Source organism: Ahaetulla prasina, chromosome 3 (assembly GCF_028640845.1).
Source record: "Ahaetulla prasina isolate Xishuangbanna chromosome 3, ASM2864084v1, whole genome shotgun sequence".
Classification (NCBI taxonomy): domain Eukaryota; kingdom Metazoa; phylum Chordata; class Lepidosauria; order Squamata; family Colubridae; genus Ahaetulla; species Ahaetulla prasina.
The window spans coordinates 30,668,002-30,690,172 of record NC_080541.1 but is presented as its reverse complement, the minus strand read 5'-3'; the positions used below and the strand labels follow the sequence as shown (position 1 = coordinate 30,690,172).

Genomic DNA, 22,171 nt, shown 5'->3' with positions numbered 1-22,171 from the left:
ATTTTATGTGTTAAGTATTTTAGGTGAACTAGTAATATAAAAACAACTTGTGGTGAAAATAGCAGAATAAGCAAGTCTCGTGTTCAAAGTTAATTCAAAACTGCAGATTCTAGTTTCCCAGAATTTCTCTTTAGTTTTCTGTCACTAAACTGCCCACTTATTCTCTTTCATTACCATGGTAACCAGTCACACACATTCCTATATATCTTTTCAACTGGCCATGAGATATGTTGCATTTGATATCAGTTTTTAATGCTCCTGATATCTTCCCAATGAACTGGATTGTATCGCATTAGTAATTCTGGGAGTCCTTGTCCAAGACTTTAGGAGATGTCTAAACTAAGGACGAATATCTTTACATGGCCATCCTTCCTATTCTCATCTTCTCCTGTTCTCCCTATTTACTCTTCATTTACTTCCTCCATCTTTCAAAATAATTGACAAAAGATTAACAGTGGTTGGTAGTAAAGATCCATCCGTAAATCATTTTATCTCATGTGGCTATGCAATATAGTGCTTGCAGGCCACCAACTGAAAAGCAGAGTTTTATGAAATCTTTTAAAGTAATTAAATTATGTAAACTAAATTTTAAGTAATTTTTAAGCTTTTGTCAAATTTTGACCTATCCAGCTCAGGAGGCAGTGATGGTGGCAAATGATGGAATTGAATTGCAATGTTACATACATGTACTAAAGCAGTAGAGTTTGCAAATAATGGCATGAGGCTGCCTTCATCAATTTTGTGAAAGTCTTTGATCTTTGGTCTACCATCTGTCTTCTTGGTACTGAAATCCAGATTGGCAGCATTAGTATCCATGTGCCACCAGTCCTTTTTCCTTTTCCTTGCCCAGATTGAGGTATTTCATAAGGGAGCAGGGTTGTATTCTTTTTGTCTTTAAAAGTTTTTCCCCCCATAGTTGTTCAAGTTTCCTGGCAGCTCACACAAATCATACTTCTTATTAAAGAAGTTATAAGAGATTACATGTTAATATTAGCTAATTGCTTAGTGTTGTTATATGATCTTTTCCTTAGTTTTTTTCTTTCCCTCTCAAAGATAATCAGCTTTTCCTGATTCTTCCAACCTTTTGTCAGATTTTAACTTTCATTTATGCTGATTTTATTTAGACACAGCATACAGAAGATGACTTAGTTGGTCTTCTGTGTTCCATTTATTCAGTTGTGTAATATTGCAGTGTTTTGTATGAAATTGGAGCCCTCTTCAGAGTTCTCCATTGCTCCGCTTTACGGTAAACTTTACGGTAAACTCCAACTTTTGTATTTTTACCTAGTTTAGAATCATAGGAATTTTGGACTTCATCTGGTCCAATCCCGTACGTAATATATAATCTATATATAGAATGTGAGCTCAGGTAATTCTCGATTTACGAACAAAATTGAGCCCAAAATTTCTGTTCCGAAGTGAGATACTTGTTAAGTGAGTTTTGCCCCATTTTATAACCTTTCTTATCACAGTTGTTATGTGAATCACTGCACTTGTTAAATTAATAACACAGTTAAGTGAATCTGGCCTCCCCATTGACTTTGCTTGTTAGAAGATTGTAAAAGGTGATCTCATGACCTGGAACACTGTAATTGTCATAAATATGAGTTAATTGCCAAGCATCTGAATTTTGATCACATGACCATGGGGATGCTGTAAGTGTTGTAAGTGAAATAGGGTCATAAGTCACTTTTTTCAGTGATGTTGTAACTTTGAATGTTCATTAAACAAAGTGTTGTAAATCAAGAACTACCTGTAGAGTATCTGTGACAAAGCCATTGCTTAAATACTTCCAACAAGGGAGAAGCCATGTTTCAAGGGCACCCTCTTCTTTTCTTCAACACCTCTTGTTTTTAGTAATTTTGTCCTAAACTTCTCTGCCATTTTATACCACCTGATTCTAGTTCTGTGTCAGGGGTTCTGCTTGATAGCTATTTGAAGATTGTTACCATATCTCTCCCTGCCCCGAATCTTCTCTACTTTGGGCTTGTCTTGCAGTAATTGCTTGATGTTTGTACAAGAATTATGGGGTAAGAACCTTAGCAAAATACTATAAGGAGAAGATATTAAAACACTTAAAGTCTATGTTTGAGCATAATCACAATATAAAGATAAAATCTCTTTTCTTTTTATTGAAAAGACAGTGCCATGTCAGGATAACAATGCAAATAAAACAGAGCCAGAAAGAGAGATTAATGGTAAATCTTAATATACATACTAATAACTATAACTGTAATTACAGCAATACACCCCAAAAAAAAGAGAAGAAAAGAAAACTTCAACTAAGTTTCTATTTACATTAGTTTATTTACAAATTTTTCCATATTATATCCATATTTTTATACATCTTTGTTGTACTGACATTCATAAACTTCCCTCTCATTTCTACCTCTTGTCTCTATCCATGCTTAAAATTTATTCCATGTCCTGTAATATTTTGAGTCTTCTTTATCTTTAATTTTTAGAGTTAATCTGTCCATTTCAGCACAATCCCACATTTTCCTAATTATGTCATCATCCGATGGGGTGTTCACATTTTTCTAATATTTAACATATGTAATTCTAGCTGCCGACAATATATGTAGTACTAAGTAAATGGTTGCTTTGTCATAACTTTCCGACAATTTTCCTAAAAGGCATGTTTCTGGTTTGAACTCAGTGTGTTGCTCAGTTAGCATTTCTAACCATTTATGAATTTTCTCCCAGCAACTCCTTGCTTTCTTACATGTCCACCACATGTGGTATATGTTCCTGGAGTCTCTTTAGCTACCTTTCTAGAATTATGTTATCCAGGGGTGAGGATCATTGCTGATCTGGGATTTCAGGAGGAAACAGATGGGGATTGCATTGCCAACCATTTATCAATTTTCCAAGTAGCTTTCAAAACTTCTTTTGTGGTCTTTGAAAAGATATAGATATTTATTTTCTGAAATAAAGAAAATAGTAAGCAAGTAAAAAGAAAAATGCATCTAAACATTAGGAATCAAAGTTTCTTACAGCATTATCAGATAAAATCAGTTCAGTTACCAATTATATATTTTAACTACTGGTCAAACCTGAAAAGTGACCTGCACCAGCTTATTATGAATATTGAGCAATTGTTAAGGCACAATATCTGGGGTAAACAGCCTTAAAAAAAGAAGTTTTTCTAACAGGAAACCTTCATTATTTTAGTTTGCAAATTCCTGAGCAAAGTATCCCACTTTTCTTCTTCTTGTGCCATGGAAGTTTCATACCAAGAGATGGAGAAGTTTACCAGCTCTTGTTTCCAGGCCATTAAAAAAAATTCTTCCTACAGAATCATGTAAGGAACATGTTTAGACCACATATTTGCATCAACATGCAAAGAATACATTTAGTTTATTCCTAATTTGGATGTTGTTTCAGGGTCCTAAAGAAGGGTTTGGATCTAGTAGATTAATATTAGCAAATGCAGTTTAAGATTATTATTTTTTTAATGTTCATAATGCTGAATGTAGAAGTAGTTTTACAAAATTATATGTTGTCAGTGACATCTGGTGGGCCCAGGATGGTGGTAGTGTATTCATCCAAACAATTAGTACCAACCAGCCTTCCATTGAGGATCTGTATACTGCACGAGTCAAAAAGAGAGCTATGAAAATATTTACAGACCCCTCGAATCCTGGACATAAATTGTTTCAACTCCTACCCTCAAAATAACGCTATAGAGCACCAGAACAACTAGACACAAGAACAGTTTTTCCCCAAAGGCCATCACTCTGCTAAACAAATAATTCCATCAACACTGTCAGACTGTTTACTGAATCTGCACTACTATTAATCGTCTCATAGTTCACCAATCTCTTTCCACTTATGACTGTATGACTGTAACTTGTTGCTGTATCCTTACGATTTATATTGATTGTTTCCTAGTATGATTTGATTGCTTATTTGCTTACCCTATGACTATCATTAAGTGTTGTACCTTATTATGCTTGATGAATGTATCTTTTCTTTTATGTACACTGAGAGCATATGTGTGAGATCCCTTGTGTGTCCAATCACACATGGCCAATAAAGAATTCTATTCTGTTCTATTCTATCCTGGCACTCTATCTTTTGGCAGCTACACTGTCTTCCAGTAAGTTTTCCGAATGAAATTCAAGGTACTGACTGTCATCTTTAAAGCCCTACATGCTTTGACACTAGTGTCCCCTAATATCTCTTTTAGTGATTTCGGCCCATCTTCCAGGTCTGGCAGAGTGGATTTCCTGCAAACACCCATGCTGAAACAGGGTTACCTGGGGGGCCTTGGACACATACCTTGGTGCTTGCCCTGTGAAACTATCTTCCCCCTCATCCCCAAATTGGGATGGTCCTGACTCTATTGGCTTTCTGGAAGGCTATGAAGAATTGTGTCTTTTCCCAGCCTTGGGGCTAGGAAGATGCTAGCAACAGGAGTTTGGCGTGGATGACCATGATGGATGACTATGGAGATTGTATTGGACCTCGAGTTGCTTTCTTTGTTTTTGCTTTTAATGGAAATTTTTATTTTGCCTTGTTTTTGCTTGTTCTCTACCCAACGTTTCTTTGGATAGATTGGCAGCCATATAAATTGGGTGTGTATTGCAAGAAAAGCCAGGGGAACAGAGAGTATTAGAAAGAAGGCTAGAAGAAGAACAATAGGAAGAAAAGGAAGATGTAGGGAAGGAGAGCTGGTGTGTTCCTTTTTAGAATTCAGGGTTTTATGCTAACGATGTTGATCCTTGATCTTTTTTCTGATCTTTTTTCTGATCTTTTTTAATTGTCCTGCAGTAGTGGCTTAACTTCAAAATGTTATTCTGTGTTGTGAAGGATGTCCCTCCCCCACTTTTTTTACTAGTTAGATTAAAAATCGGATACATGGACATCTGGGAACCTTCCTCTCAAAGAAAACCAGATCTATCTGAAAATTCCACAGATCCCTGTGCCCTCCGGTGTGTTCGACATTCCAAGCAGATAGTTTCACTTGTCCGGACAGCATCCCAGCCTTTCAAAAGAGTCTACCCTAAATTCTTTCTTTTTAGTCAGTCAGAGATTTCTATCATGTAAATACTATGGGGAATATTAATCTTATAATCTTCTCCTGAATAGAATGTATGTGTTTTATTTTTTTAAAAAAATAGAAAATGAAGAGCGGACAAGAGAGTGGGCAGAAGTTTTTCACGTGCTCATTATAGAAATGTACATTTTGCTTGCGAGAGGTCTTTTCTATGAAGTTAAATTAGTTTAATTCTGAATAGAATAGAATATAATTTTTTATTGGCCAAGTGTGATTGGACACACAAGGAATTTGTCTTGGTGCATATGCTCTCAGTGTACATAAAAGAAAATATACCTTCATCAATGTACAACATTTACAACACTAATGCTGGTCATAGGGTACAAATTTAACACTTAATTATACAACATGTAATGATAGTCATAGGGTACAAATAAGCAATCAGGAACAATCAATAGCAATATAAATCATAAGGATTACTAGCAACAAAGTTACAGTCATACAGTCATAAATGGAAAGAGATTGGTGATGGGAACGATGAGAAGATTAATAGTAGTGCAGATTTCATAAATAGTTTGACAGTGTTGATGGAATTTTTTGTTTAGCAGAGTGATGGCCTTCAGGAAAAAACTGTTCTTGTGTCTAGTTGTTCTGGTGTGCAGTGCTCTATAGCGTCATTTTAAGGGTAGGAGTTGAAACAGTTTATGTCCTGGATGTGAGGGAGCTGTAAATATTTTCACGGCCCACTTCTTGATTCGTGCAGTATACAGGTCCTCAGTGGAAGGCAGGTTGGTATCAATTATTTTTTTCTGCAGTTCTAATTATCCTCTGAAATCTGTGTCTTTCTTGTTGGGTTGCAGAACCAAACCAGACAGTTATAGAGATGCAAATGACAGACTCAATAATTCCTCTGTAGAACTGGATCAGCAGCTCCTTGGGCAGTTTGAGCTTACTGAGTTGGCGCAGAAAGAACATTCTCTGTTGTCCTTTTTTGATGATGTTTTTGATGCTAGCTGTCCATTTTAGATCTTGCAATATGGTAAAACTTAGAAATTTGAAGGTCTCTACTGTTGATACTGTGTTGTCTAGTATTGTGAGAGGTGGAAGTATGGAAGGGTTTCTCCTAAAGTCTACCACCTGTAATTCTGTAATTCTGTAATTCTTTTATTCCAAAAAATTGGTTTCTGGGTTTATATTACCCATGATGATGATGATGATGATGATGATGATGATGATGATAATAATAATAATAATAATAATAATAATAATAATAATAATAATAATAATAATAATAATAATAATATTTTAATTTTTATACCGCCCTTCTCCCGAAGGACTCAGGGCGGTGAACAGCCAAGTAAAAACAATACAATATATTACAATAAAAACTATTTAAAAAACTTATTCGATAAGGCCTAAATTTTAATATAAAATACATAATATAAATATAAAATAAACCCCTTTTAAAACAAATTAAAAACCCCTATCAAGCCAGTCCTGCTCAGAAGAATAGGTACGTCTTCAGCTCGCGGCGAAAAGTCCAGAGGTCAGGAAGTTGTCGAAGTCCTGGGGGAAGCTTGTTCCAGAGGGTAGGTGCCCCCACAGAGAAGGCTCTCCCCCTGGGGGTCGCCAGACGACACTATTTGGCTGACGGCACCCTGAGGAGACCCTCTCTATGGGAGCGTACCGGTCGGTGGGAGGCATGTGGTAGCAGAAGGCGGTCCCGAAGATATCCCGGTCCTATGCCATGGAGCGCTTTAAAGGTGATAACCAACACCTTTATGAAGGTGTTATGAATTTGTTTTGAAAGTGAATCCTTAGAATTTTTAAAGAAATATCTTGAAGCAGTGGTGAAATCCAAATTTTTTTACTACCGGTTCTGTGGGGGTGGCTTGGTGGGCGTGGCAGGGGAAGGATACTGTAAAATCTCCATTCCCTCCCCATTCCTGTGGGAAGGATATTGCAAAATCTCCATATCCATCCCACTCTGGGGCCAGCCAGAGGTGGTATTTGCTGGTTCTCCGAACTACTCAAAATTTCCACTACCGGTTCTCCAGAACCTGTCAGAACCTGCTGGATTTCACCCCTGCCTTGAAAGTTCTACTTCAGTACATTTTTATCACTATTTAAAATCTTGAGATTTCTATAAATCTATTTTGATGAACGTAAAGGAATCTTAGGGAATAGAATGAGTTGCAATCCCATGATAGATAATAAACCAGCAGTCTTTAGACCATGATTAAGAGATCAAGAATGTGTCATACAGAATGTTCATGGTTTTTTTCCTCTTCCAGCCAAACTAGATTGGCACAAAACTGCATTTTGGAAAGCTGACCTTTTGGTTGTGATGAGGTCTCCTTCTGTCTTCAACCCATGAACAATTTATTTATTTGTTATAAGCCATTGCATTGGGAGTGATTTCTGATGGTTGGCAATATAAATAAGCCATAAATGTACAATAGCCTCAAAATATGCAATAATAAATCTGTAAAAACAATAAAAGCATAACAGTAATAGAACTAAAAAGAAAAAGAAAAGAACAGTTACAAGCACCACCCCAAACTAACCACAATAACATTGACTCCCAAGTTCTTGTTTTACAGACTTGAAAACCAGAACTGCTCTACCACTTGGGGTTATTCTTCAAAGTTTTATTTATTTATTTTATTTATTTATTTATTTTGTCACAACAGTATATATAAGCATAAGCATGAAAGTAACTATATAATATATAAGCATATATATATAAAAGCATAAGCATGCAATAACTATATTAATTAGATACAATGAAAGAAAACAATAGGACAGGAACGGTAGGCATGTTTGTGCTCTTATGCATGCCCCTTACGGACCTCTTAGGAATGGGGTGAAGTCAGTAGTAGACAGTTTTTAGTTAAAGCTTTGGGGATTTTGAGAAGAGACCACAGAGTCAGGTAGTGTGTTCCAAGCATTAACAACTCTGTTACAGAAGTCATATTTTCTGCAATCAAGATTGAAGCGGTTAACATTAAGTTTAAATCTATTGTTTGCTCTTGTATTATTGTGATTGAAGCTGAAGTAGTCTTTAACAGGAAGGATGCAATAGATGATTCTATGAGTTAAACACAGGTCCTGTCGAAGGTGGCAGAATTCTAAGTTTTCTAAACCCAAGATTTCAAGTCTGGTGGCATAAGGTATTTTGTTGTATTCAGAGGAGTAGAGAACTCTTCTTGTAAAATATTTCTGGACACGTTCAATTGTATTGGATGTCAGAAATGTGGTATGGGTTCCAGACAGATGAGCTGTATTCAAGAATAGGTCTGGCAAATGTTTTGTATGCTTTGGTTAGTAGTGTAGAGTTTTTAGAAAAGAAGCTGCGTAGAATTAGGTTTACAACTCTTAGGGCCTTTTTTGCTATGTAGTTGCAGTGAGCTTTGGCATTAAGGTCATTTGATATGAGAACTCCAAGATCTTTGACAGGGTGGGGGTCATCTGTTAGGTAATGTCCATTAAGTTTGTACTTGATGTTAGGGTTCTTTTTTCCAATATGTTAGACTGAGCATTTGCTGGTTGAGATTTGGAGTTGCCAAGTTTTTGACCATTCTGACACAAAGTCAAGGTCTTTTTGAAGGGTAGCTGTATTGTTAGTAGTGTTAAATAGTTTGACATCATCAGTGAAGTGAGGACCACTGTAGAAAAACAGTCTTTATTCAGGGAGTAATTGCATCTCTCTAATCTGGACCAGCACACAGGACAGTTTAGTTCCACTAGGAGCTAACTGGAAGCCAAGGGATATTGTACTTTATAGTTTAAAACCAATATTTTGAGTGATGTCAGAGAAATTACGGAGACCCACAGCAGTGCCTGAAGTGAAGGTCTTATATGGCTGTAGCTCAGGGATGAAATGTAAAATTTGTTACTACCGGTTCCGTGGGCGTGGCTTGGTGGGGAGGGTAATGTGACTGGGTGGGCGTGGGGAACTCTTTTTTTTAACTTTTAAAAGCATTTTTTCTACAACCTCTTCGGCCAAAGAGGTTGTAAAAAAATGCTTTTAAAAGCCTCTGATGATCAGGCAACTCAGCTGGGATTGCCAGAGGAGCCTTTTAAAAGCATTTTTTTACAGCCTCTTCAGTCGAAGAGGTTGTAGAAAAAATGCTTTGAAAAGGTTCTGACAATCAAGATCACGTGAAGTGCTAGTACCACTTTATAATGCCTTGGTAAGGCCACACTTGGAATATTGCATCCAGTTTTGGTCGCCACGATGTAAAAAAGATGTTGAGACTCTAGAAAGAGTGCAGAGAAGAGCAACAAAGATGATTAGGGGACTGGAGGATAAAACATATGAAGAACGGTTGCAGGAACTGGGTATGTCTAGTTTAACAAAAAGAAGGACTAGGGGAGACATGATAGCAGTGTTCCAATATCTCAGGGGCTGCCACAGAGAAGTGGGAGTTGGGCTGTTCTCCAAAGCACCTGAGGGTAGAACAAGAAGCAATGGGTGGAAACTGATCAAGGAAAGAAGCAACTTAGAACTAAGGAGAAATTTCCTGACAGTTAGAACAATTAATAAGTGGAACGACTTGCCTTCAGAAGTTGTGAATGCTCCAACACTGGAAATTTTTAAGAAAATGTTGGATAACCATCTGACTGAGATGGTGTAGGGTTTCCTGCCTGGGCAGGGGGTTGGACTGGAAGGCCTCCAAGGTCCCTTCCAACTCTGATGTTATGTTAGTTATGTTATGTTATGTTAATCCCAGCTGAGCCGCGCGATCATTGGAGGGCTTTTTTTTACTTTTAAAAGCAATTTTTTTGGCCAAAAAAAAAAACACTTTTAAAAGTAAAAAAACCCTCTGATGATCGTGCGGCTCAGCTGAGCATGTGGGGGGAAGGGGGGCAGGGATTTTTGCTACCAATTGTCCGAACCACCCGCCGCCATCACTACCGGATCGGGCGATCCCGTCCGAACTGGGAGCATTTCACCCCTACTGTAGCTGTTATCACAGCCATGGTGGCACAGTGGTTAGAACTGCAGGCTACGTCTGTTGATTGCCGGTTGCCAGCAGTTTGTCAACTCGATTCTCACCGGCTCAAAGTTGACTCAGCCTTCCATTCTTCCGAGGTGGGTAAAATGAGGACCCTGACTGTTGGGGGCAATATGCTGACTCCGTAAACTGCTTAGGGAGGACTGTAAAGCACTGTAAAGCGGTATATAAGTCTAAGTGTTAATGCTTGCAACTGCTATCATGCAAATTAGTATCTAGGCTGCTGCATAAAGCAAACTGCAAACTTGGAAGAAAATGCCACATATAGAGCGTTGTAGTAGTCTGATTTAGTGGTGATGAGGGTATGTGTTATTTTTTCCAGGGTTTCCTACTCCAGGTGGTGCCTGTTCTGCTTCTTTTACTCATTCTATGTTTTTTTTTTTTAATGTTCTCTCTCTTCTACTCTTGGACAATATGCAAGAAGATTTTATCCTTCTACTTATTCACCAATAGTAAATGTTTGTAGAACATAAGTACAAAGACAAAGGACAGCTGGCATCTCTTGTTACATTTTTCAGTGAGATTTCCAAAAACTATTTAAAGCTAAATTTAGTTGACATCTACAGTTGATTGGTGCCAGTTCAGAAAAAAATCCTCTCTCTTTTTTTGTCTTTTATTAATGGTTGAATTCTGCATACTTTCCAGGACAACCCCCTCCAATTATTTGTTCTATAATTCCCCCAATAAAATATTGGCTAATATAATGTAATCAACCAAAATTCATATCAGGCTGGCATAATTAGGCTAATATGTGGGAACCTGGTTACTGTAATCTTTCAAGTATCTTATACCAACTTTAAAGAATAGTTGTAGTATCGTTTAGAAAATGTTGATGTTGGCAAATTGAGCCACAACTGCAGTACTAAATTGCAAATCAAAAATATCTATCTGTCTTGTCTGTCTGTCTGTCTGTCTATCTTTTATCTATCTACACACACACACACACGTATATTGGAATGTAAGGACAAATGTCTGCATTTTATATAAGCATCTGTGATCTTTTTATTTTTTGTTACAGCTGATTATAAGGAAAGCTTCAACACCATTGGAAATATTGAAGAAATTGCCTATAATGCTGTTTCATTCACTTGGGATGTTAATGAAGAGGCAAAGGTAAGATCTGTCAAAAATGTGTATCTTTTGTAGCACAACATGCAGAATTGCTTAGCAAACAAAACTTAAGACATTATTTTGCACTGTCATGGGAAAAAAATAAAGCCAATAGTGTACTACCATAAGCTCTTGAGTAAAAGACAGGATATACATCTACATCCGTAAAAAATATAGACATTTTAATAATGGTTATTTTGTTGTTCAGATATTACTAGTCTAAAACTGCCAATCTTGGAGAACTTTTAAATTAATCTTGTTTAAGTACCAGTTGACAATGAAGCTATTTTGAAAGTCTGCATGGGTTACTATATCCTCTTTTATTAGGAATATCAGACCATTTAGCTGGAAATTGTCTACATTATATATACAGTATATAAATATCATGTCAGGGTTTTAGGAACGCATGGTTGATTAAAGCATAATAGTTCCATTTGTGCCTAAAAATAAAACACAGGTTCAAGCATCACATTAACTTAAAAGCAAATATTATGGCTTAACAAGATGTGCGTGGGGAAAAGCCTTGGTGTTCTAATAGTTTCAGCGAATTTTCTTCCCTAATCTTACATGGAGTCTCCCAAGATGAACTTTGGACTTCCTAGATGCAAAGAATAAAGTTGGCATTTGCCTCATTTCAAACAGCATAGGTATTTGTCTTTCCCATAGAGAAATAAAACCCACTTACTGTATGTACTCTATTTGTATAAATGATTCACACAACTAGCCTATTTTCTGGCACTTGGGATGAACTTGAAGCGGGATGAAAGATTTACTTGAAGTGGGATTTTAATGTCAGATCAGGGTAACTTTAGGGAATGGCATATCATGAAGTAATACTTTCCATGATTAACAGAACATTGGCCTTAGGGGTAGTTGGTGTAGGACAGTGATGGCTAACCTTTTCCGGACCAAGTGTCCAAAGCACGCATGTGTGTGCGAATATGCGAGCACGCACCCAAATCCCCAAAATGCAATGTGTGCGCGGAGCCCGTGCATGCACCCCACCCCACGCAAGCGTGCACGCCACCTGCACGTGCCACACCCCGCGCATGCACCCCCTATTCCACACATGTGTACATGCCCCTCACTTGTCCCCCACTCCTGCATGCGCTGCAGAGACCCGAAGACCAGCTGGCCAAAAGGAGGCGTGCGTACATCTGTAGCAGAGCTGAACTGGGGCAATGGCTCATGTGCCATCAGAGAGGGCGCTGCGTGCCACCTCTGGCCCGCATGCCATAGGTTCACCATCATGGGTGTAGGATAAAAAGAATCACCTCTCCTTGACCACATAATGCTTCTGAAGCAACTCTTGCTGGAAAGCATTTATCATGAATCAAGTTTATCATCATCTGGAAATAGCTTCAGTGTGTTATATCTACAAGGGCAGAAGGTCAACATCTGCAAGATGGCAAACGCTTATTGTAATATCAGAATCAGAAGGATGTAGCATGAAGGAAATCCATTTGTTCCAAAATACATCCATAATCCTGTCAGTTAGCAATTGCACTAGTAATATTTGCAGATGAAGGAACAATGCCTCCTGGAATTACTGAAGCAAATATTCCATTGTAAAGTATAATTGTATAATTTGCTGGACCAGGTATTCTTAATTAGCATTCCTGTTTCCTCCTGCAGCATAACCCACATTAATGGAACATTTGTAGAATATGCAACATATTGGAAGAGTTAAATATTACCTCTTAGTTGTTTCTTCAGCAGGCTAAATATACACACTTCATTCAGTTTTCCTCAGTTTTCTTGTGGCTCTTCTTTGAACATATGCTAGTTTGTTGATATTGTTTTATTTGATCATCATAGCTTACCTCACACACTAATAGCTTAGGGTCCTCATCCTTATGATGCACTCTTATACTACTGAGTCATATGTGATTCTGAAATCTGCATCAACTCACTCATTCCTATATGGATCAGAATCTTCCACAACCATCAGAAATAACACCGTAGGGAAAATGTTTCCATAGTGACAGAAATGAGTTGACAAATCAGATTATATATGTGGTACTACTGTATCCCCAGACACTTCCTTAATTCTCACCATATTCACTGCCCACGTGAATTCTTTATTGTATCATTATAGTAAAAAATAATTAGGACAATATGTTGCAGTGCATTGACCTTTATGTATTTATAGCAATACCTTAGAGACTTACTAGGATCTCACCCAGTTCATCTGGGAGACTCTGTGTGCCTTGTAGCTATGATCATGGGGAAGCCATTTTGTAAATCTCATGGCAGCTATTTGCCTGCAATTATGTGTCCAGTCCTTGGAAAGCAAAACAAAACAAAACAAAAAACAAAAAAACCCCTTACCTCTTATACATACACTCTAAATCCTAAATATATTCACTACACTTAGCAGCTATCCTTTCTGAATTGGTGCTGCCTATACTTCTTAAACAGGGGTGAAATGCTCCCTGTTCAGACTGGATCGCCTGATCCGATAGCAATGGTGGTGGGTAGCAAAAATCCCTGCCCTCCCCTTCCCAGCTGAGCTGCGCGATCATCAGAAGTTTTTTTTTTACTTTTAAAAGAATTTTTTCTTCGGGATCAAAGAAGATCATCAGAGCCTTTTAAAAGCATTTTTTTAGCAACCTCTTTGGCTGAAGAGGTTGTAGAAAAAATGCTTTTAAAAGTAAAAAAAAAAAAGTTGGCCATGCCCACCCAGTCATATTACTCCCACCCCCACCAAGCCACGCCCAAAGAACTAGTAGTAACAAATTTTACATTTCACCACTGTTCTTAACATATTATGCAATATCACTGGTTCTAAAACCATCAGGCCTAACAAACCAAGAACAATATAAGGAGTTACTTCTGAATAGTCTATTGTTGTTGTTCGCCTAGAGACAGAATCTTGCCATACTAAAGAGATTATCTGCAAAACTATAGATATACTCTGTGAATTGCTAGGGAAGGTCCATCCTTGCTCTCTTCCTGCCCGCCAGACATTCCAAACTCTGCTATCTCTTTGCCCTCTGGAAATAATCCCTCCCTCCTATGATTCCAAATTATATTCCCCCACAAAAAGACTGCTTTAGATTAGGCCTCCTCAATAAAGGGCCCATGGGTTGGGATAGACTTCCAAGCCTCACCACTGCTGCCAGTTCTGGCACTGCCACAGCTCCACTAGCCACCAAACAGCTGGCTGATGTGCCACCAATTCCTTTGCAGCCCATAATTTCTAATTTATCAGCCCTTTTCATTCTCCAAGTTATTCAGGCCTGCTTTAGATTACTTTAATGGGATATGTGCATCATGTTATGAATGCATACATTCAATAATTGATAAGAAGCATGTATCTTTACTTGAGTACAAAATATTTAAAAAGTGGAAAAGAAAAATTAATTTACTTGGACTTCAGTAAAGCATTTGATAAAGTAGACCATAACCTACTACTAGATAAAGTAGAAAAATGTGGGTTAGACAGCATCACCACCAGATGGATTCGTAACTGGCTGACCAACCGCACTCAACATGTAGACCTCAACGGAACTACATCCACATGGAGGGAAGTATGCAGTGGAGTACCCCAAGGCTCTGTTTTAGGCCCAGTACTCTTCAACATCTTCATCAATGACTTGGACGAGGGGATAGATGGGGAACTCATAAAATTTGTAGATGACACCAAGCTGGCAGGAATAGCCAACACTCCAGAAGATAGGCTCAAGTTACAGAAAGATCTTGACAGACTTGAACATTGGGCGCTATCTAACAAAATGAAATTCAACAGTGAAAAAAGTAAGGTTCTACATTTAGGCAAAAAAAACCCAAAATGCACAGGTACCGCATATGTGGTACCTTGCTCAATAGTAGTACCTGTGAGAGGAATCTTGGAGTCCTAGTGGATAACCATTTAGATATGAGCCAGCAGTGTGCAGCAGCTGCTAAAAAAGCCAACACAGTTCTGGGCTGCATAAACAGAGGGATAGAATCAAGATCACGTGAAGTGTTAGTGCCACTTTATAATGCCTTGCTAAGGCCACACTTGGAATACTGCATTCAGTTTTGGCTGCCACGATGTAAAAAAGATGCTGAGACTCTAGAAAGAGTGCAGAGAAGAGCAACAAAGATGATTAGGGGACTGGAGGCTAAAATATATGAAGAACGGTTGCAGGAACTGGGTATGTCTAGTTTAATAAAAAGAAGGACTAGGGGAGACATGATAGCAGTGTTCCAATATCTCAGGGGTTGCCACAAAGAAGAGGGAGTCGGGCTGTTCTCCAAAGCACCTGAGGGTAGAACAAGAAGCAATGGGTGGAAACTGATCAAGGAAAGAAGCAACTTAGAACTAAGGAGAAATTTCCTGACAGTTAGAACAATTAATAAGTGGAACGACTTGCCTGCAGAAGTTGTGAATGCTCCAACACTGGAAATTTTTAAGAAAATGTTGGATAACCATCTGACTGAGATGGTGTAGGGTTTTCTGCCTGGACAGGGGGTTGGACTAGAAGACTGCCAAGGTCCCTTCCAACTCTGTTATTATATTATTAAAAGTCCCATAAATTCATGAGAAGATGATGGTGAGAAATTGGTGAGAGAAAAAAGATAATTGCTTCTCATTCCCTTCGACCAACAATTTTTTTGCCGTCTTGTCGGTTAGTATAACTGCCATCTACTCTCAGGATGTAAACATCTGGTGTTACCAGAGAAATATGCATCATATATAATCTTGCTGGGAAATACTTTTGGGAATGGTAATGTTTCTGATCTTTTCAAAATTTCAAAATAGGACTTTGTTAAGCCAAAATGTAGTTCTTATGTTAAAAGAAACAGCTTCAGGGAATGTCTCCAGCATGTAGCTGTTGACATAGAGTTCCTGTATTAATTTTCTATGGTAATAATCAGATTAAATGCATACTGAAGCTGATTAGTTCACTAGAATATAATTGTCCTTCAGATCTTTAGGTGCTGTAGATTTCCTAATCTAGTTCAACTGTGTATGTCAGTGAGAAAGAGATGTATATTTCATTTTCCTAGAATAATCTTCTTAATACAACAGTTGTAACAATACATTTTCTGTTAATGATTGATATTTTAAAATGTGGATTAAAACTGGAAACTATATTTAAACACAACCATCAAAATGTTTATTGGAGAATGCACTTCTTTAAAACACATTTAAAGTAAAATGTTTTGCCTAACACACCATGATGTCTTTAAGAAAGGCAGTGTACACACGATTGAACAGGTGTGTGATCAGCTTTTGCAGCAAATTGAATTTTTATGTAGTTGCTGGGGTGTGGTGCAGGGTTTCAGAAGCTGTTTAAATGAAATGTAAACATTTGTTGTAGACATTGGTATTGAGCTGAAACAAAGGCGTTGAATTTGTCTGGAATTTATAAGGAAAACTATAAAAATTGTGCTAACTCTGCACAAAGAACCTGTATTTATTTAATGCACTACTTTAGCCTGAGTTGAGTGTTTTGAAGAAACTATAACATAAAAACAAACAAACAAATATACAATTAGTACTTGAATTTGTTTCACAATTAATATGTTGCTAATAGGATCTTTTTGTGGCATGGAATTCTCTTAAATTCTCTGTTCTCTCTCCTATAAATAGGATTCTTATTTTTAAACCATAAGGTTATTAAGATTATAACTAGCTGTTTTATACTAGACAAGTCTTCAGCATCTGTGGACATTATTGGTATCAGCCCTTTGAGGTGGACCAGGTCAGGAAACAGATCTGGTAATTTTGATATTGGCTATAATAATGGAATCATCAAAACCTGACAGTGTTTTCTTTCCCTTCCTCGTATATCTCAGGAAATTGGGGAGGGGGGGAGAGGGGTCATGAGAAGCTAACCTACATTAGTTCACTGGCATAAATTGTGGTATTTCTCTCTTGTGCCTTTTATTATTCCCTGTGGCTGTCAATAGCTTTGCAGGATCTTCTACATCTGCATCTGTTTGGCCAAAACTAGATAATTGAATAAACCATGAGCTGGATGACTGTATTAGAATTTTTTTATTGGCCAAGTGTGATTGGACACACAAGGAATTTGTCTTGGTGCATATGCTCTCAGTGTACATAAAAAAAAAAAGATACCTTCATCAAGGTACAACACTTACAACACTTAATGATAGTCACAGGGTACAAATTTAACACTTAATGATACAACATTTAATGATAGTCTTAGGCAACAAATAAGCAATCAGGAAAGAATTAGTATCAATATAAATCGTAAGGATACAAGCAACAAAGTTACAGTCATAAGTGGAAGGTGATGGGAATGATGAGAAGATTAACAGTAGTGCAGATTTAGTAAATAGTTTGACAGTGTTGAGGGAATTATTTGTTTAGCAGACTGATGGTGTTCGGGAAAAAAACTGTTCTTGTGTCTAGTTGTTCTGGTGTGCTGTGCTTTATAGTGTCGTTTTGAGGGTAGGAGCTGATGACTGTATTCACCAGAACAAGAAAATACTTGGTCCTAGATTGTTCACTTTATCTAGGATCTGTTATCTGCATCCAAATATTTGTTTCCTGTGTTTTGTCCTTAAAAGAGACTTCTCCCAATCGCAGCCAGGGTGTGTCGCCTGCTGTATTTGATGATCACTTGAGATGGGGACTTCTTGGTTAATGGCATACCAATGAGACAACCTCTTCCTCTCTGGAAAAATGCAGTTGGGTCCGCACATTGACAAGTTTTGATGGTGCTATACATTCAGACAATTTTCTAGCAATTTGACCCAAAGATAAATGTATTACAGATGGTCCTTGACTTATGACCACAATTGGAATCAGAATATCTATTGCTAAGCAAGGTGTTTGTTTAGTGAGTAGAGCTAATTTTGCAAACTTTTTTCCATGGTGCTTAAGCAAATCACTGAAGTTGTTAAATGAATTGTGTGGACATTAAACGAATCTGGCTTTCCCCCATTGACTTTGTTTGTTGGAAGACATTATATTATATTATATTATATTATATTATATTATATTATATTATATTATATTATATTATATTATATTATATTATATTATATTATATTATATTATATTATATTATATTATAATATAATATAATATAATATAATATAATATAATATCCAATTAATATTACATACTTATGCTTATATTTATGCTTATATATATGCTTATATATTATATAGTTATTTTTATGCTTATGCTTATATATACTGTTGTGACAAAATAAATAAATAAAAATAAAATAAATAAAAAAGACCCCTAGGAAGATATGCAAATGTCAGTCATGTGACCCTGGGATACTGCAACTGTCATAAATACATGCCAGTTGTCAATCATTCAAATTTTGATCATTTGACCATAGGGATGTTGCAATGACCATTAGAACCAGTCATAAGTATTTTCAATGCCATCATAACTTCAAACAGTCATTGAACGAATTGCCATACGTTGAGGACTACCTGTACTTAAATCAAGAGCTTTTTGCACCACCACCACTCTTAGTAGCATATGTAGATTTTACTTTTATTTTACTTTCTACTTCGGAATATTTTAAACTAAGACTTCCTTCTTCCTGTGAAACAAGTTTTGATTATATGGTTTCTTGCTGTTCAAGTATAATTTTAAGGAGAGTTCTCTGCAGGTCTTCATAAAACTTTATTGGAGCATGCATGAAAAGCTTCTAGGAAATGTTATGCAGGTGTGGTACAGATAAATTTCTTGATTCAGTTCCAATCAAACTCCAGTTAAAGAGAGGCAAGACGAGAGGATGAGCACTAGAGGAAACATTGTTGGAGGAGATAAGCACCTAGTCTGAATGGAATGAGAAATCTTCTTTTCCTAAACCACTCTACACTTTTGATGTCTCCTGAATGTACTGGACTGTAACTGCCATCATTCCTACATACCAGAAATAGGTAGGAGAGGAGAGACACCTTTGTTCCCAGTGCAGGAGAGTCACCTAATTCTCCATAGCAATTTTGTAAAACTATAAACATGGGAATCTGAAGAACCTTAATTTAAGCACTGTGCCACTTTGAAAAAAAAATACTTTTTTTCATTATTTACATTATTTGTTTCAGAGTGTAGCATAGATATTTTAATTGTTATTAAACTGTATAATTTGCAAGCTGCTAAGTGTTGCTAGATTTTGGCCAGATACAAAATATTACCAAGTCTTGAGAACATGATACTGGTCCTCAGTAAATTACACTGGTCACCAACACTAGTTACTAAGCTGGTACTTACGTAATGGTTATTGAATATCATCTTCAAGGCCATCTCCATACTCTTCTATTGGCTACTGGATGAACTGTTCTGCTCCTTTCTGCTCAGTCTGTTCCAGGCCTAAAGCTGACTGAGACTTTTTCTGTGCATCAGAAGGGCATTTTTTTGAGACCTCTGCGTGCATTTTGGTTCTAACTCTACAGACAGACAAAAGTAGTTGCCAAATTGTAATTCTTATTGTAACAGGAGTTCTGAAATGCATTCCTGGAGATTAGTCATCATACTTATGTATTGTTTCAATTTAATTGAAACTTCTGTAGGTTTTTTTTCTTCTGGCCCACCATACCTATTCTACTCACAGAAAAAGTAGAGCTTTCAAACTCAAAAAAACTCTAGACCAAAAATGTTTGCACAAGCAGGTTGTTCTCAACTTAATGACCATAATTGGGACCAGAACTCCAATCACTAAGTGCTGCTGTCCTTAAGTGAGTCATCACATGTCTGTGCTGATTTTACATCCTTTTTTGCCATGGTCAGTAAGCGAATCACATGGTCTTGAGCAAATCCAAATTCCCCCATTGACGTTCCTTGTTAGAACAGGGAAAATTGCAATCAAATGTGCTGTCGCACTCACACAAACCCACGCACATGTAAGTGTGGTTTAGAGACTTTATTAATATTCCCCAGCAATTCCCTTCACCAAGCCTCAGAAGTGTCACAAATAACTCCAGCCATAAGCAGGCCAAGGTTAGTCCACAAGGCAATGGCCAATAGTCCATAAAACAATGGAAAGTTGCTCCAACAAAAAAGTCTACCAAACAAACTTAGTCCACCAGGCCAAATTGAAGAACACCCACAAGAGCTCACTTGATAAGAGAAGTTCAGAGTTTCCAAAGTCTAGCAGGAAACACCAGGAACAAACACACACAGCCAGAAACCAAACATGTTGTTCCCACAACGCCTCTCGCTGTCTGCTGTGATAAATAGCTTTCCGGTGCAAGCTATCAAAACGGGCAGGGTCTTCTCCCGAGTAATCTGGCAGATCTCCGTTGCTCTTGTCTCTTCTCTGTCCTGCATGCTTTTGGATCCATCACAGAAGGCAGCCCCTCCACCTCGTCTTCACCGACTGTCCACCCCTGCAATCACCATGGGATTTGTGTGATGTATAACTCTGCAACCGTTATAAATACATACTGGTTGCCAAGTACCCAAAATCTGATGATGTGACTGCAGGGATGTTGTGGCAGTTGTAAATGTGAGGACCAGTTGTAAGTCGCTTTTTTCAGTGACATCATAACTAAATGAATGGTTGTAGTTGAAGACTACCTGTAATTGATTATAGCATTTGTGATAAATGCTATAAATGGATAAATGCTTCTCCAAAAACACCACTCTACTAACCAGAGCATATAAAACATTTGCTAGACCAATTCTTGAATATAGCTCAACTGTTTGGAACCCATACCACATTTCAGACATCAATACAATTGAACGTGTCCAGAAATATTTTACAAGAAGAGTTCTCCACTCCTCTGAACACAACAAAATACCTTATGCCACCAGACTTGAAATCCTGGGTTTAGAAAATTTAGAACTATGCCGCCTTCGACATGACCTGAGTTTAATTCATAGAATCATCTATTACAATGTCCTTCCTGTCAAAGACTACTTCAGCTTCAATTGAAACAATACAAGAGCACACAATAGATTTAAGCTTAATGTTAACCACTCCAATCTTGATTGCAGAAAATATGACTTCAGTAACAGAGTTGTTAATGCTTGGAATACACTACCTGACTCTGTGGTCTCTTCCCAAAATCCCCAAAGCTTCAACCAAAAACTGTATACCATTGACCTCACCCCATTCCTAAAAGGTCTGTAAGGGGCGTGCATAAGAGTACAAACGTGCCTACCGTTCCTGTCCTATTGTTTACTTTCGTTATATCCAATTAATATAGTTATTACATAGTCATACTTATATATATGCTTATATATTGTATAATTATTTCATGCTTATGCTTATATATACTGTGTGACAAAATAAATAAATAAAAATAAAATAAATAAAATAAGATACATGATAATTCAAGAGTCATGTTTGCAAGCTTTATTCTTCCTTTACTCAATCTTTACTCATGATCTCTGGGCAGTAGGTACAATGCTTTACTCAATCCTGGTGTACTTGTTTAGCAAGATAATATGCGATCGCTATTGCTTTTCCTTCAAACTTCTTTCTTTCCGTAGCATCCATATAGCATATGGTACCATAAATCTACTCTTCTCTCTTGAACTCCTTGTTGCTGGAGTAAAAAAGATCCCTATGAAAGCAAATGATACTAGGATGTTGCTGAAAGATTATTTATTTTCCAGATAATTGATGATGGGTTGTTCATTTTTCAGAAGCAACTGCCACTGCAGCACTGTCATCCAAACCACAAAGCTAAACAAAAATTAAAAACAAACTAAGGGAATTGAGTAATGCTGATTTCACGTGCTTGCAAATTGCCTTTCCATAATTAAATATAAATCTTCCCAGTGTGGGTTCAGAAGGAGGGTAATTGGATGGTGAACTAAGCATGAAACCTTTCCAAAAACCATTGATCTCCCTCACTTTTTTTCTATTCCACTTTCTTCTGTGTGCTGTAAGGAAGAAAATGACATTAATACTGATACGACAAGCACACATCACCACATATGCCTCTCTTGATTGTTTAAGAGACCTGATATACGGTATGTAATGTCAGAAGAGGAATATTCTATCTTTCTGAATGATAATCTATGTACCATATATTGCATCATTCTTCTTCTTCTGTACATCTCTGTCAATATAATTTACTTCTTTTAAGAATTTATTTCTTTAAT

The 22,171-nt window shown here is 37.2% G+C and overlaps 1 protein-coding gene across 5 annotated transcripts in view; it reads left to right on the top strand.

Moving 5' to 3' along the window:
- GRHL2 (grainyhead like transcription factor 2) overlaps nt 1-22,171 on the top strand; it is a 100,403-nt gene that overhangs the window by 35,938 nt on the left and 42,294 nt on the right. For all 5 annotated transcript variants that reach the window (XR_009154178.1, XR_009154177.1, XM_058175489.1 and 2 more), the window contains exon 8: nt 11,042-11,136. Coding sequence is in view for 3 of the 5 variants with exons in the window: in XM_058175489.1 (XP_058031472.1) it covers nt 11,042-11,136 (95 nt within the window). In the remaining 2 variants the exon portion in view is untranslated. The remainder of the gene's footprint in view (nt 1-11,041; nt 11,137-22,171) is intronic.